The sequence below is a fragment of the Phasianus colchicus genome, chromosome 1, assembly GCF_987193195.1.
Source record: "Phasianus colchicus chromosome 1, bPhaCol1.hap1.1, whole genome shotgun sequence".
Classification (NCBI taxonomy): domain Eukaryota; kingdom Metazoa; phylum Chordata; class Aves; order Galliformes; family Phasianidae; genus Phasianus; species Phasianus colchicus.
In genome coordinates this window covers 169,081,128-169,098,997 of record NC_143436.1, presented here as the reverse complement: position 1 = coordinate 169,098,997, position 17,870 = coordinate 169,081,128, and the positions used below count along the sequence as shown (strand labels likewise).

At 43.0% G+C, this 17,870-nt stretch overlaps 1 protein-coding gene across 1 annotated transcript in view; it reads left to right on the top strand.

The window, feature by feature from the left end:
- SIAH3 (siah E3 ubiquitin protein ligase family member 3) overlaps positions 1-17,655 on the top strand; it is a 37,209-nt gene extending 19,554 nt beyond the window's left edge. Inside the window, exon 2 of the mRNA XM_090131618.1 lies at positions 16,885-17,655. Within this exon, the coding sequence (XP_089987744.1) occupies positions 16,885-17,478 (594 nt within the window). The 3' untranslated portion in view covers positions 17,479-17,655. The remainder of the gene's footprint in view (positions 1-16,884) is intronic.
- The last annotated feature ends 215 nt before the right edge of the window (positions 17,656-17,870 follow it).

Sequence of the window (17,870 nt, the reverse complement as noted above, 5' to 3'; positions counted from 1 at the left end):
TCCAGATGCTCAAACATACGAAAACTTGCCCAGATAATTCCCATTCTTTCCCTCCCCATCTGACTATTCCACAGTAAAGCGTCCATATATTGTTATTTATTACTCTATAGTTACTGTGTTTTTATTCTTGTTTTATTATTCTCCCAATACTGCACACCCGTTGACATCCTCAGATTAAAGCTAAAATTCATTTCAACATTAAATCTGCAGTATGGGTACATCATTAAAAAATATATATGGTGTATGAGGAAGTTCAGCCCCATTTCTGTCTGGGTAGAGTTTGTATGGGGTTAGTCTCCTTCCTTTACAAGAACATCTACCCTTAAAGCTCTGAACCAAGCCAGAGAGTGAGAGAAGAGTCCGTGCTGGGTTTTGAAATGAGCTTGTACAGCAGGTTCACTACATGCTCATCATGCCTTGTAACGCGCACTGCCTCCATGTCCTACAATTTATGTGCTAAGTATTTCTAATATAGCAGCCACATTGATTTCAAGGGCAGTTTGCAGAGCAGTGTTCTTCAGCTGACAGGGAAGGTAATGCCTGAGTGCCCTCTTCCAGCTGCAGAAGAGCTGTGGTATGGCTGAGGAGCTGGGACTGTTCCAAAAGAGCTGCTGACATTGTATGCTTAAAGGAAGGCATGTTTTTTGTATAGTTCCTTATAAAAACACACATGTACCTGACAGGTAGCTGCATCTTGATGTGAAATGTCAAAAGAAATATGGAAAAGGTCTTAATATTTTTCCTTTTCAAATGATTAAGTGCTTAGGAAAGGTGTCAAAATACAACCCTGAAAGCTGACAGTCTCAATGCAGCCATTAGCCCTCAAACAACACATGAACTCTCCTGATATGTTTGTGCAAATCAGAGCCTCCTATGAGTGCAGAAAATTCAGATATGGCAGTATACATCAAACTGCAGCAGGCCAAGGCCTAGCCACCAGCTTGCTATCATCCTTCACGCACGGTGGCCAGCTAGCACTCTACCCAGATCTGCCCCATATGCATCTCTTAGGTGATAACCAATGGCTGAGAGAGATCAGAAAGTTCTTTTTGGGCATGATGCTGGGGCCAACCCATGTGAACCATGAGTTGAACCACATGGACACAAGCTGTGCCACTTGTTCCTAGGGCCAGGGAAGGACTCCTGGTCTGTTTTTACTACCTGTATAAGGGTTGCTTAGTCTAATAAATCAGAGATAAGGACTTAGGTTGTGGTCTGGACCTTGACCACCTATATCACTTGATCAGGTTTGGTCTGCTCTGTGTTCCCTCAAGGGAAAGGCCCTAAGTCAGGATGTCACCCAAGCTTGGGAGATCTTTCCCTAGACCTCTTTTATTTGGCATTTAGGCCTTGCACATAAGGCCTGAGTATCATTGTCATTTCAAAGCTGCACACCATGGTGAGAACAGGAGTACTGGCTTTGTCACGTGGAGTCTTTTATATGAGTAACCACCAGTTATAGTTGACCAGCCAGAGGATCTGTGTCAAGATACGTTTTCATACAGTAGAGAGGGGACATGGAAGTACTCCCTCCAGTAGGCTAGCTGAGATCCTAGGGGCAGTTTGGATTCAGAGTGAGATGCTGACAGCGGCTTGGTAAGGACAGAGTTCAGTGAAGAGCAGTGTTGTCATTAAGAGAACCCAAACTCATAAAAACACTAATCTGAAGGAGGACATGGGGACAAGACGACAAATGAGAGGAAATAAGGGGACAAGTCAGTGGCCAAATTAATGGACCATGAAGAGGTAGAACCAAAGAACTGGGATGAAGGGGGAGCTCAGGAGCCAAGGCAGGGGTAAGGTGGGATCCATCTCTGCTTAGGGTGGGGGTTGAAAGCCAAGTGTCTGCGCCTGAGCTCAGTTTAGTCCCCCTCAGCACACTTCACAGTCAGTGGAGAGAAATATTCAGGTGATGCCAAGCTGAAGTGGGAAGAAAGTTTAACTACGACTCTACCACTTTACAGCTTCCAATGATCTAATTTAATCCTGGTGTTATTTCATGTATCTCCAATTTTCTAGCACACATTCCTCTAACTACGGTCACCTGTATAAGGATCATCAGCAAAAATACTTTCATTAGTCAGTTTATGTTGATATTGCTGTCACTATCATTCTATCATTTTCACACTTGACTGTTAAGAAGAAGTTGTAGTTTACTCCAAGTGTAAATTTGCTGCTTAAAGCTGTTTTTAACTTCCATTTCTCATCCTGAAACATTCATTTCCATCTTCTGTCACTGTCACTGTGGTGTCCACTAATTGGAGCTGTGACTGAGTTCCCTCCTTCCTGCTCTGTTAGTGGCCTTTCTACTTTGTTTTCTGCATGGCCTGAAAACTATCAGCCAGCCATCACTGTCACTAATTTTTTTACATGTTTGTAAGGACAGAAGAAAATAAAATATGGAACGATGATAAACGAAAATAAAATACAGAGCAATATGGCAGATGAAGCAATATTGAGGCTCTTGGATCACAAGGGTTTTTCCCTTGAAGCATTTCCCATTCACAAGGTCATCTACGCAACCACTGTACAACCCAGCGCACTACCAGACCCACAACTATTTAACACAAGACTTCTCCATAACCTGCTAATTTGGATGATCTCTGGCCAGCTTAAATCACAGCTGGCTTAGATCTTGTACATCTCTGCTGCAGCTGATTGCCATTCTGATAAACAGCAACAGAGCAAAAGGAAAAAACAGCATGGGTTTGTTCCTCATTTACTTAATGGATCCTCAATAGCATTGCCCATGTAATTTATCTGTTAACAATCAGTACTTTGTATAATCTCAGTGAATGGTGCTGGAGCTAACCCAGAAACTCAAGCAGATCTTCATGTTAAAAAAAAAAAAAAAAAAAAAGGAATGGGAATAAATTAGGAGAAATCTCATGTGGGAAGCAAAATGGAGATGTGACTGGCTGGTCTGATTTTGCGACGCTGACCTCACAATCTTGAGTCCTCCAGAGAGACAAAGCAGATCTGGGGAAACAGTATTTTGTGATGGATGAGCCAGGACTGCAAGAAGGGAGTGGGAACTTCTTGTTGTAACTGTATTAGCATTTGCTATGAAATCAGGTTCCCAATGGCTTTCCCTAAAGTTAGCTGCTCACACAAGTGTTGACATGAGCCCAACCAGGGGTGAGGTTAGCAATATGCATCCTAAGATGATAACAAGTGGGGCTGCTCCAGTTTACAGTGACACAGTCGTGTCCCTATGGCCTATTGTGCTGGAGTGCATTGGCCTAAGAAGCTATGGATGGAGGAAAACAGTGGGGATACAAAGTCCTTAAGGCACTGAGTTCTTGATTTCTGGACTATGATTAAATCTGAATCCGATCTTGCCACACAACTTCACATCACAGCCTTGCAGAGTCTCTTGTTGTTTGTGCTTTCCTGAGTCCATGAAGACAGGATAGCCACATTTGCTGATCTGTTACAGAAGAAAGGCAAATCAGCACAAGGTTATAGCACTGATTTTCTTCCATCACAGCGCTAAGATGAAACCTCAACAGAGAGAGGAAAGTATAACCCAACTCCACAATGTAAGGGTAGAATACTGCTCTGAGTGCTGGATATCAGAAAAAGGTTCTTCATCAGAGGGTGGTGGGCATGGAACAGGCTGCCCAGGGCAGTGGGCACAGCCCCAAACAAATGGAATTCAATGAGCTTTTGAACAATGCTCTCAGAGATAGGTATGAATTTTGGGTGGTCCAGAGTGAGGAGCCAGGGGTTGGACTGGATGATGTGGGTCCTTTCCAACTCAGAATAGTCTATGATTCTGTGTTTCTATGATTGTTTATTGAGGTACTAATGAGAGATCTATGAATTAAGGACATTTGGACAGTTTTTCATGTTATGTTAGATTAGAAATAAAACAAATAGCAAATGACTAGCTAGTATTTGATTAAGTCACCACAAATTCTGACAATTCTGACAATTTCTTTTTCTTTGATACAAGGGGCAATGCCAGGGCACTGTGTCTCAAGCTGAGAGATGCCTGCTGCATTGAGCTATGTTGCAGGGAGGAGTGACGCTGCTGGCCAGCAGATTGCAGGGTCCATGGTACAGCTGGAGCCAAGGCTTAGACAATGAGAACACGAACCATGTGTATGATGTACAGATATTTCCCTTAAAACTTGAAACAGTTTTCCAGCACTGAGGATGCATCTGAAGCAGATCAGCTACCTTACCCGGTAGCAGGAGCCAGTCTGCAATCAGCATCATGCTAAGTGTGCAGGCTCTAGTGAGGCAGCTGGCGTTAGGCCTATCTATTTACCTCCTTTTGATTCAAAATCTCTTTGGTGGGCAATTTAACCGCAGGTAGTGATGGAGGCAAAAGGGCCAAGCAAGGACGTGGTTAACTGCTCCTTTGTCCATATGAAGTCTAATTCGTGGTGGGTAGATTGCACTTCCAGGTAGTAATGGAAAGAAGACGGTGCAAATGGAACATCCTGCTGGGCTCCTGCAATTCAGACCCGCAGCTCAAGGTCCTGTTATCTCTGAGCTTTTCCCACAGGTAATTCCAAGCAGAGTCCCTGGTAAAGGCTGTGCTCATCTCATTATCAATTCAGTTTTTGTGACAGCCCTGCTAGGGCTCTTAATTTCTTGTGTTAAAACAACAAATGAGATGACCCAACTGTAATCTCTAATAGGTATCATGGGTCAGTAATCATTCATTTGTTATAGTGCCTCTCACCCGGAGGACGGAGATGAAAATTTGTCCTCCTAATGGCAAGAGCTATAAATTAATTTTATTTCACTGTTAAATCTAGAAGCCTGAAAATTAGGATTCTCAGTCCTTAGCTGGGAAGAAAATGTGTCTGCTCAAGGGATTTTCTGCATTAGGCAAATAGGCAGCTCATAATCACCCATTAAACAGTCGCTGTGGCTGTCTCCTGCCACCGCTGCAGCTCCGAGTCATGATGATCCTGCTGTGCTGAGTGTGGCAAAACTTTTTGAGGCTGATGTCCAAATTCATGGCCACAACCCCAGCTCTGCTTCAGGCCAAGGAAAAGAAGTGAGCTCCTTGTTTAGGTACCACACAGAAGTTTCATCTTTTCCTGAAGATGGAGGTGTTCAACATAGGAATGATTAATTACTTCACATTATACATACACATTTAGGTGAGACAAATCCCATTAACAAATGTATCTGGTTGTTACACTTATTTCTTCTGCTAAGAAATGCTGTCCTTCTTGAAGGACTTGGAAGCCCAGTGTATATAAAAGCTGTTATTCTGAGTTAGCATGGATTTACTGTGAATTTGGAAACTGCAGGATGAACTACCACTGCATGCCCTTAGGGTGAAAGGAGGGAAATTAAGAGTTTTAAGGACAGATGCAAGCTATGTAGACAGAGCACAAAACTTGTTGGTGTGTAACAGCCTTCACTAAGCAAGTCCTGCCCACCCTACTATTTCTCTAACCCTGCACAATGATTTCCCTAGCCCAGCGCTGCTGCTGGGGTACCTCTGATAACTCACTGACCAATGCAACTCACCAAGCCAGCGTAAAAGTGGGCTAACAAATCAATTTTTAAAAAGGAAATCATTTTCTGCTGGTTTAGAGAGTTGAAGCAACTCACCAAGTAGGCCAGGTGAATACCAGCAAAAGAGAAGACAGAAATAAAAGAGGAGAAACATCTCATCTGTTGGCTGAGATGTCTCATACAACCTCTCCCCTGCTGTTCTCCACTGCAGGCTTTCCATTCTGTGTGAAATCAGAATTTGCAGGAGCACAGACTGCAGCTGGGATCTCGGCAGCCTGAACTTCAGGACAGTTGTGACCTCTCATACGTATTCATGCTGTTTCCTTGGTGCTCGACCATTGAGCTGCCACACATCTTCCCTCCAGCTCTGGAGGCCATTTTGAAAGGAGAAGAGAGGTTTGCTCTAGGAAAGAAAGGCTGGAATGCCTTTCATGTGGTGAAATGAGTGGTTTGTCATCTTATTCAATATCATGTCACAGAAAGCTCTATTAAAAAAAAAAAAAAAACTCTGCAGAAAGAAAATACTCTGAAGATACACCAAAAAATATCCACCCTAACCTCAAATCATCAAAGACGTTAAGTGTAGGATGGAGAGCCAAAGAGACAAAAGCCAACAAAGGGAGGACATACTGGACAGGCTATGCCATGGGATTTCCATCAATGAAAATTAAGTAGCCTCATAGAGCTGTGGCCCTAATGAGTGATAGGTTTCTCACATCTAGGTCATTCCAAATTTCCCCATGAACAACAGAATCATCCCCTGGTGACAATCATCTTGCTGGACTGAACATATGAGGCCAAAGCTGAGGTGCTGGTGAAGCAAGGAGATGCCAAGGGTTTCCTTCCACAAAAGGACAGTGCTTCAAGAGGGGAAATGCAAGGCCTCTCCTGGCCAGGGGAGAATTTTTATCTCAGATTTGAGGTGTACTGACAGGGCAAGGTGAAAAGAAATGGACACAGTTCTCCGTTCTGCTACTTCTGTAGGCAGAGCATTGCAAATCCAGGAGATGTTGAGCTGGTACCTTTCCATAAGCATGAATGTTATTTTAGAAGGAATTTGTATTATGATTATTTCAAAACCCTTTCAACCAATCTATTAATAGAGATGATTTTCTTTCTGTAGGTGGAACATTGTCTTTTCTGGCTGAGCTGAGCCTCCCTTTCTGTTCTTTCTCTCCACCTGCATTCTCTCTGTGTGAAGAAAACTTCTAGAACAATTATCTGAGAATTAGAGGGGGAGGAAGAAGAAGGAACAGGCTATGATTTGTACAAAATTAAGAAGTATGTGTGATACAAAACCAAATGTTCCCACGGAAATGTCCCTTTCCTTGCTGCAAGGGTCTGAACCCAACTGTGACTGGTCTAGGCATTTTGTGCACCATCCCATCAACAGTGTGACTTGGTCCATCGAGTAAATCCTTGGTCAGGATATCTCTGTGGTTGGGATGGGCTTGGACACATCCCACCACCATGAGAGGTTGCAGGTTTGCTCAGCAACCACCCCTCATCTCCTTACAGCAGACCAGCAATGTATGTGCCATTCTTTGGTGCTCTTGGTTATATTGCTGAGAGAGAAGTTAGTGAATTTAAATGTCATATAATTGTGATAGCTGGAGGTTGCCTGATGGAAGGGAAGCATTTTGATTATGTAGGGATGGATTTGGTCTAATTATCTAAGATGACAGTAGCAAATCTGCTCTTCTTGGAGACCTGCTGTTACTGTAGTAACTTGTAAATGAATATTGGATGATGAGTTAATAGAGCCAGTCTGAACTGGCAAGTTTATGAGCACAGTGGGCAATCATTTCTTCTTTTTTCTTGTACTCTTTTCCATATTAATATCTTCCTCAGTGCAAATGTAAAACAAAAAATCAACAGGTCAGATATAGAGCTCCTGTGAACTCTGCCTTCCCTATCAGACACAGCAGATGCAGCCCGGAACTACTTTATCACTTTGCTTTTAATTAAAGCTTTTAATGGTTTTGCACTTTCTTAACAGGCATTATACAAAATACAAAGTGGATAAAGGATGAATTGAATCTTCAGATATTCTACAATTTGGATTATCTCTTTTTATATATGCAGACCACTCACTACATCACCCACAGACACAAGCAGCACTGCATTGTGAGAGATCTAGTAATAAGAAGCAGTTACATGGCACCCTTCTGGAGCAAGAGCTGATGGCACCTGCCTTGGCTTCTAATTCTTTTCCTGCCTGGCCAATGGGATCACAGAATCACAGAATGGCCTGGGTTGGAAGGGAACTCAAGGATCATGAATCTCCAACCCCCCCCCCCTATCACAGGCACGGCCACCAACCTCCCTATTTAATACTAGACCAGCCTGCCCAGTGTCCCGTCCAGCCTGGCCTTGAACACTTCCAGGGACAGGGCATCCACAACCACTCTGGGCAGCCTGTTCCAGCACCTCACCACTCTCTCTGTAAAGAACTTCCCCTGACATCCAACCTAAATCTTCCCTCCCTCAACTTAAAGCCATTTCCTCTTGTCCTGCCGTTATCTACCCCTTCAAAGAGTTAACTCCCTTTAGGTACTGAAAGGCTGCAATAAGGTCAACCCGCAGCCTTCATTTCTTCAGCCTGAACAAGCCCTGCTCCCTCAGCCTGTTTTTGTAGGGGAGGTGCTCCAGACCCCTGATCATCTTTGTGGCTCTCTTCTGGACCCTCTCCAACAGCTCTCTGTCTTTCTTGTACTGGGGGCTTCAGACCTGCACACAGTACTCCAGATGGGGCCTCACAAGAGCAGAGTAGAGGGGGACAATCACCTCCCTGTCCCTGCTGGCCACTCCTCTTCTGATGGAGCCCAGGATACCATTTGCTTTCCGAGCTGCAAGGGCACACTGCTGGCTAATGTTAAGCTTTTCATCCATCAGGACTCCTGGGTCCTTCTCTGCAGGGCTGCTCTCAAGGACCGCTCCTTCCAGTCTGTATGGATGCCTTGGATTCCTCCGGCCCAAGTACAAAACCTTGCACTTTGCCGTGTTGAACCTCATCAGGTTCACCCGGGACCACCTTTCAAGTCTGTCAAGGTCCCTCTGAATGACATCCCTTCCTTCTACCATCAGCAAACTTGCTGAGGGTGCACTCGATTCCGTCATCAATGTCATTGATAAAGATGTTAAAGAGCACCGGTCCCAAGACAGACCCCTGGGGGACGCCGCTCGTTACCGGCCTCCACCTGGACATGGAGCCATTTATGACCACCCTCTGTCTGCAGCCTTTCAACCAGTTTCGTATCCATCGAGTAGTCCACCCATTAAATCCACATCCCTCCAATTTGGAGATAAAGATGTGGTGGGGGACCATGTTAAGGGGCTTACTTAAGTCCAGGTAAATGACATTGGTCATGTTCCCTTTGTCCACCAATGCTATCACTCCAACAAGATATAAAAACAAGGTATAAAATATTCATCCAGTCCAAAGAGAAGAGGGTAGACATCCCCATGCCCCAATCCAGCAGCACTGCAATGAAAGATCAAGTACTCTGTGCTATGTTTCCGTTGTCCCAGCATTGTGCACAAGTCCTAAAATATCACAGTGGGAATTTAAGTTGCAATTTAGGCACTGAGGGTACATCCCAGCTTCTCCCAGATCTGCAAAAGCTCCAATCCTCACTGTGGGATTGGATATTTTGCCAGAAGTTTCATTTTCTGTTATAAAAGTGTTGTCGTAGGCGCAACAAGGTTGGTGAAGGGCTTGGAGAATATGCCTTATGAGGAGCGACTGAAGAACATGGGACTGTTCAGTCTGGGGAAGAGGAGGCTGAGGGGAGACCTCATTGCTCTCTTCAAATACCTGTGATTACAGCGAGAGCGGGGTTGGTCTGTTCTCACTGGTGACAGGTGACAGGATGAGGGGAAATGGCCTTAAGCTGTGCCAGGGTAAGTTTAGGTTGGATAGCAGAAAAAACTTCTTTACAGAAAGGTTTGCTAAGCACTGGAATAGGCTCCCCAGGGAGGTGGTTGTGTCACCATCCCTGGATGTGTTTAAAAAATTGGATGTGGTGCTCAGGGATGTTGTTTAGCAGAGGGTTGTTAGAGTTAGGGTAGTATGGTCAGGTTGTGGTTGGACTTAATGATTTTTAAGGCCTTTTCCAACCTAAGCAATTCTGTGATTCTATGAGCAGCCAATTGCAGCTCAGGGAAGTTCCCCAAGCTGGAGTCAGAGCCTGTCCCCACTCCTTGCATGCTCACAGTATTAGAGCAGCTCCTGCAGAAGAGTGCTCTTGACCAAAACAACCTCATTTCATCTCCTTACATGGATACCTCTGTAAAAGGCTTAAATGGTACAGACCATTGGCTTTGCTGTCTCTTTCTTGAGGAACAAGAGCAGTTTTCTTCTTAGTTTCAAAAACTCTTCAGAATTTCCAGGAAACTGCTCTCAAGGGTTTCTCTCAACAGCTCCTAAACACAAGTAACAGAGAGTGAGAAGCAAGCAGAGTTATATGGATTCTGTGAGCACATCTTTTCATTCTTTATGCTAATTCAAAGCCAGGATGCCTTTTTTCTCTTATTACAGATCTTAAATCTAAGACTGATACTTTGTTAAGCCCTTAGAGCCTGCACAAGACAATTACTCCAGAGCAAGTGATATATATCAACTTGTTATCTCAGGTAACAGTGATAGGACAAGAGGTAATGGCCTTAAGTTGCGCCAGGGGAGGCTCAGGTTGGATATTAGGAAAAATTTATTCTCAGAAGGAGTGGTAATGCATTGGAATTGGCTGCCCAGGGAGGTGATGGAGTCAACATCCCTGGAGGTGTTCAGGAGCCGTGTGGATGTGACACTGAGGGACATGATTAATGGGCATGGTGGGGATGGGCTGATGGTCAGACTAGATGATCTTAGAAATCTTTTCCAACTTTGATGATTCTATGATTCCATGAATTGGCTAACCCTCCAGATGTCCACAGCTCAAGATGCTTCTTTTTCATCTCCATGTTTTTCATATATTTTGGTTAGCAAGTTTCTGTGACAGATGCACCACAGGAATCACTCGTGCCCAGTTGTGCTTGTATGTAATGCAGATATTTTATTCCTCAAAGAAAGCACAGAAGGTGATCTCAGACTAGATGCAGAAGAAGAACCAATCAAAAAAGGAGCTAAATTGGTATCACTTGTCTGGATGGACACAACACATATGCAGCTTGGCTGAGGGCTAGTGAGGTGGTTCATCTCTCTTCAGCCTGAAACACGGGAAATTTTGTTATCATCCTACATGAGAGGTTCATGAAGTTGTTTTTTAAAGCAGAAGAGCTGGAGATCATTACCTCGTTCCACCTGGTTCATGTCTATGCTTGGGTGTCCCTAGGAAAGCATGTACTCAGCTAAGATGCTTTACTGGATCTTGTCTATATTTCATTATAATGACATTGTTTCAGTATATTGAAGGATGTCATGTCTCTTGATTTTTTTTTTCTTGCACTTCAAAACTGCCAGATAGTTTATTTTGAAAATCTTGATTTTTGAAAAACAAGCAAACAGTCTGTCTTTCCATCCAGGATACATTTAAAATGCTGTAACTCCTTTTTGTACATACATAACTACCACTAAAAGCAGTTTTCTTTCTTTCTTTCTTTTTTTTTTTGCAAAATGTCTCTTCATATGTGTGACTCCATCTAAAATTCAGGGTCCTCTGATACCAGGAATCGTGGTGCTGCAGAGCAGATGTGGACTAGAGCAGCGTCTTCTGCATGTTCAGAGTTGTGTCATTAGCATGAGGAGAGCCATTAATACATACCATGTGCTGTGTCACCAAGTCACACTTGGTGATGTTGTAAAGTGAGATTAGCAGAATGAGCTTGAAGTTGTCCTCTTGCTGCCATTTGATAGAGGGGAAAACAGCTATATCCACTGCCAAAGCTGCAACTAATATTCAGTGCTTAAGAAATTCAACTGATGCATTCATAATTAATAGGATTTTATGTAATTAAAATTTTAAATAAATCCTCAACATGAGCCCTGATTTGGGCTTCTTAATTTCAGATATGGAAGTAGAGCTTTTTACAAAATAGGTTGAGGGGCTTTTTTTCATCCTTCTCTTTTCTTTCATCTGAGAGATTTACAAAATCTCATTAGCATAATAAAAAAAAAAAAAAAACAGGAGAAGAGAAATTAAATGAAGACCAGGATTAAAGGCTGACTAGTCTCTTCATGTCACCTTTATAGTTCTTTGGAACATCTGTCCCTCGTGGTGGGTGTAAGTAGCGTGGAGGCGGATATTAGTGGGTGGTGAAATTTTTATGAGGCAGAAAGAAGCTGAGAGTTAAGAAATTATTGGAGCATTTTCCATACAGACGAGAAGAAGAGACAGAGCCCCCAAAACCAGGGAAAAGGAGAAAGATGGTAAGAAAATTGAAGAAATAGTACATTTCACTACTGATTTGTTGCAAGAGAATCTCCAAAAGTAACTGTGAAGCTCCCAGCAAAAGCATCTGCTGTGGTTAAGGGGCTAGAGCACGGGGAGCTATGGGAGCTGCATCCCTTTCTTGGACATGATCCCCAAAAAGTCACATAACCCAAGATGTGAGTTTGAAGGCTGGATTAGTTAGTGGATAAAGAATTAGTTGGATGGTCATAGCCAGAGGGTAGTGGCAAATGGCTCTGTGCCCAGGTGAAAGCCCATGATGAGTAGTGTCCCCAGGATTCCATCTTGGGACTGATGCTCTTCAACATCTTTATCGATGACAAAGACACATAGAGAGTGGCATCGAGAGCACCCTCAGCAAAGCAATGCAGTTGACACAACAGAAGGAAAGGATGCCTTCCAGAGGGACCTGGACAGGCTTGAAAAGTGGGCCCATAAGAACCTAATGAGGTTCAACAAGGCCAAGTTGTTCTTGGGTTGAGGCAATTCCAGACTGGGAGAAGAACTTGAGAGCCACCACACGGAGAAGGACTTGGGTGTCCTGGTGGATGAAAAGCTAGACATGAGCCAGCAGTGTGCTCTTGCAGCCCAAAATGCCAACTGGATCTTGGGCTGCATCAAAAGGAAAAAAATCATACAAGTTTGCCCTGAGGATGGATGATCCCACTTGTGTGTAGAGAGCAGTGCCTAGGGGGATGTTGCTTTGGTCTCTCTCAAGATGAAGTGAATTGCACTTCTGAGTTCTCCTTGGGTTGTAAAAGGAGCTGATGCACTTCAGACTTAAACACCTACTCCTCGTGTTTCAAAGTTAGAACAGATGAGTCATACCTGGAGCGATTTATAGAATTTTTAGCAGAAAGTCTGTAGAAATGTTGGGACAGGACCCAGAGACGCCGTGTCTCAGCTTCAGATGTAAGTATTTTCCATGAAGAGAAAAACACCACGTATTTGTAAATTGCTCTTTGCCAAATGTACAGAGAATTACACTGTAATAAGCCACATCATTAAAAAGACATTGGTCTGTAAGCAGCAGAGCCTGCTTTCCTGTGGCTTGCATTTCATGACTGGATTATCTTATGTTTAATGAGGACCACTCTGACTAAAGGCTTTTCTCCTGTTCATAAAGACACTGCCTCGTGTGGATTTTCTGGTGTCTGATATTATATTTGGACTCAAACTGCAGTTGTTTATGTTCTCCTATCTGAAAATGTTATTTGCCCATGTGGCAAGATACTCTTCTGTGGAGATATGAAAGGGTTAAATCTCTCAACCTGCCCAGAAAAGTAGTGAAATTAGTCTTTGACACTTCTATCATGCTTAAATTTGGCTGGAATTGACCAAGAAGATAAAAGACTATTAAGAATGAGATTTTTGAAAAGCTTTATGATGTCTGTTCCACCTTTTAGTTTTAGAGGCTCAATTCACAGCCATATGAAAGACAAACAAGTGCAGAGGCACCCCTGCAGTTACAGTTCTACCCCCCAAAAAATGTAAGTTAAAAAACAGTTTTTCTGTGAAACCTTTTTCACAAAGACTGGGAATTTTTAAAATATTTCTGTCAAAATATTACAGAATTCACAAGTTAGAAGCAAAAATGTTGAATAATTCAGAAATCAGACTTTGAAAATCCTTCACACCACGATCAGAGAATAAAAATAGATCATGTGGTTTGCACAGGAATTCTAGAATTTTCAACAAACTTTCGCTGAATGAGGCTGGACCAAAAAATTAATCTCAGAAACAATTCAAAAGAACTTTTCAGGAATGGAACATGCTGAATGGAATCCTCATTTATTTGCACACCGGGAAATCACAAATGAAGGAAAGGAGCAATATACAATGAATAAATTGCTTACTGAAATTTATTTTTCTTGTTCCTGAGTCATAAAAACATGATTGTCATTTCACAATTTTGGAGAGACCTCAACTTTCTTACTTTGAATACAGTTTAGACCAATGAGCTACCAATGCACTCCATGCTTATCAAATTAGGAGAATGCATTTCTAAATTCAATTACAGCCTCAGTGGAAATGGTTTCTCTGACTCTGGTAATCTTTGGAGAGGAATTATACACAGTCTATAAAGCTTTACATTTCAAAACCCAATTTTGAATGTTATTCAAGAGGTTAATTTAAGATTCATCTTCCAAAAGAGGAGTTAAATAAAACTGATAGAAGGCTGGAACTTGTCGAGTGGTTGAGAGGTTTATCAGCATGTGAGTATGAGTTCATTAGTTTTAATTAGTATAATCACTAATGTTGCATTAACAGTTTGGTGAGAGAAAGTAATTGCTCACACCCACTGTATTAGATTGGGAGATTAGAATTCATTTTACGAGGCAATTAGCATTTCAGGGATTTTTTAAAAGGCTTTTACGATCTGCCATTGCAGAGCTTCCTTCACCAAAAGAGTTTAAATTAACCATAACTTTCATCTTAATGGGATGCAAAAATTAATGTAGAATTAAGTGTGAACCAGTCCTCTGCAGCAATCCCAGAGCGACAAGTAGGCAGCTAAAGCCACAAACCTCGATTAGCTTATAATGACCTGCTTTATTTTCCAGACAATGATAGTCATTTATCTGTCCTCAATTCATTATCTTGTTGAAAAGTTTATATTCCTGAATTTTATACAGCAAAACAAATAAAAAATGAGGAAAGTAGAAAGTAGAACAGTACTATTAAAGTAATAACTCTCCAAAGAAAAAGCTGGAAAGTTCAATAATAGTATTTAAATAGTACATTATTCTTCATATCAGGTGTCAGAGAACGTAGAAACACCTCGCTGTTGTGCTCAGGGTCTTGGGAAGAGCTATGCACTATCTGGATGTGGCGCTGGGCATCCTGATCTGGATGCTCCTGCTGGAGCACAGTTTGGAGCAGAGGGACCCAGAGGGCCCTGCCTGCCTCAGCTGTGCTCCGGTTCTATGATTCTGTGAATATGCAACAGCAATCATAACCCTAGCCTGGCCATCACATCCCTCAGACAAATGGAGATTCTGAATGAACACCAAGAACTTTTATTGTCCTGGTTGGCAAGGAAACCCTGGTCGTCTAAGAGTTGGGATAGCTAACACAAGAGTTTCCCTTCCAAATTGTCTTGGAAAGCAAAAATGCAAATTCTGGGGGTGGAAACTAATGGTAGCAGCAGCAGAGAGCCTCAGTGTCAGCATTACATGGACACACATCTCACAGGTTGCACCTTCTAGTTCTGCTCTTATTGGCTATGCAGATACACGCATCCCAGGGTTATACCCACTTTGTATTTTTAAGCTTTCCCTCAGCAGTGCCTGTATAGAAATGTCTTTCACCTCTAGAGGAAGATGGTGGCAAAATTACAGCGTCTCAAGCAGCAGGACATATGTATGGACATAGAAACCTTGACTTATCCCACATTACCACTCTAAGTTATAAACCCATAGCAGACTGTGGTCACTATCCTTTGGGTATTGGGAATTATAAGAAAGTTTAGAAAACATACACTGAAACAAAATGTCTGCATTTATATATATACTCTTAATTCTTATGCAACTTACAAGCATCTCCAAAACAACTCAGGAGACAATCTCCCTTCTACATGAAAGCATCTAAAATTGAGGTCCAACCAGGCAAACTGGATCTCAGCCTTAGTCTCTCTGGCAGCAGCCACTGCCACGTTTAAGAGGTGAATTACTCCAGCTAAGGTCAGAATCAGCTGGTGGAAAGGGCTGCATCCCTCTGTTGACTGCAGAGACAGTCTAAGGTAACCATGTTTCTGTCTCAGATGGCTGAAGTAAATGCTTAAAATTAGGCTGGATGAATCATGACCATCATGCGGATGCCTGAGGGTTTGCCTATGCATGGAGTTATTGCAGCAGAGCCATTACTCTTTCCAAATACCATTACATGTGGACACACATTTGGTTGGATAAAACTTACTCATTCCTCTTCAACAATGTCTGCTTGACAGAAGCAGTGCAGTTTGCTTCCTAGTCATCACGTGCTATCACTCTGCTAGAGCCTCTGCCTTCCCAGTTAGCTGCCTTACTTTAATCCAAATTAACTTTAGCATTCTAAATTTACCATCTATCCACCTTTGAGAGCCATTTAGGATTTATGGAGGAAAGTGCATCAGTTAAGCACAAATACATTGACCAGAAAAAAATGAAGGAACTGTATACAATAAAAACTGACTTTTATTTTACGAATTATGGGTGTTATAAAGCATATCATTTCAGAAGAAATGCCTGTATTTGCCAGTGTGTTTCATTAAAGCATAATAAAGCTGTACATATTTCATTTCCTTGTTCTGAGCTGCAAGAGCTGTAACCATATAAAATGCCCCATGCTGTCCGTGTTTTGTAGGGCTTTTTTTTCTTTTTAATCAGATTTTCCCCCCTGAACTAATGAAATTGCTCTTGAAACACATACATCACTTTCATTTAAGGTGACTTATCATGGCTCAAATGGCTTCTCTCTTCTCCTGGAGAACAAGGCATCTGCCAACATATTTTGCTGTGCAAATCCAGGCTTGTATCACCTCTGATCTCAGTCTGGTTTCAGGAGTGTTGAATTCTTGGTGCTCCCTCTGATGCTGTTTTAGTTGGGATATCAGGTGGCTGGTGTTTGAGGGGTCTGCACCCTACATATCTGCACTGGTTCCCTGTCCACCTATTGTTTGCGGTTTGTCACACTCTACAATTCCCCGAAACAAGGTTGTAATGAGGTTGAAGTCGGTCTCTTTTCCCACATGACTACTGATAGGATGATAGTTAATGACCACAGGTTGTACCAGGAGAGGTTCAAGTTGGACATTAGGTAAAACAACTCAGAAAGAGTGGTGAGGCACTGGCACAGGCTACCCAGGGAGGTGGTGGAGTCACCGTCCCTGGAGGTTCAAAAAGCATGTAGATGTGGCACTGAGGGGCATGGGTCAGTGGGCATGGTGGTGATGGGTTGATGGTCAGACAAGATGATCTAAGAGGTCATTTCCAGTCTTGATGATTCTATGATTTCTCCCTTCTCATAGTATGCACCAACCCGTTGTGCGGTTGCACAGACATCCACGGAGCAAGGCAGCCTTCCTCCCTGCCATCACCATGAAGCAGTGCACGACCCCCAGCTGGTTCCCTGCACGTGTCCGCTCTTCTCCTGTCCATGGGAAGGGCACCTGGAGGTGGTGGTGTCCCACCTGAGGCAAACTCACCGTATCAACATCCTTCAGGGGGCAGAGATTGTCTTCCTGGCCACGGACATGCACCTGCCCGCACCCACGGACTGGATCATCATGCACTCTTGCCTTGGCCACCAGTTTTTGCTGGTTCTCAGGAAGCAGGAGAAGTACAAAGGTCACCCCCAGTTCTTTGCCACCATGATGCTGATTGGCACGCAAACCCAGGCTGACAACTTCACCTATCGGCTCGAGCTCAACAGGAACCAGAGGCGCCTCAAGTGGGAGGCAACTCCGAGGTCGGTGCTGGAGTGCGTTGACTCTATCATTTCAGATGGGGATTGCCTTGTGCTGAACACTTCCCTGGCTCAGCTCTTTGCCGATAACGGGAGCCTAGCAATAGGAATTGCAATAACCACCAGCAAAGTTCACAACAGTGAAGCTGAAATCTGAGGGCGAAGAGGAAGAGAAGGAGGAGTAGGAATAATGGTGCTCTAGTTGCTTTGTGAGAGCCAGAACTTGCAGACTTTTTGGGGGGGTCTCAGGTCTTTTATGGTATTTAGTACTGGTCCACAGTGGGCATTATGTAAACATCCCGTGGTTACAGTCTCTGTGTAATGTATTTACTGTTTTGTTAATACAATTTTATGAGAAATTTTAAAGAGGCTGATCAATTTATTGTCGCCTTTCAGCAACACTGGTACCTTTTGGTTTGATGCTGCTGCCCTGGAAAGTGCACCAGGAAAGTGCACTTGTATCACCTCTGATCCCAGACTCATAAAATCCTTTGGTTTGAGAATGCCATGAAAACACACTTCTTCCACTGCTTGCCTAATTGCTACGTA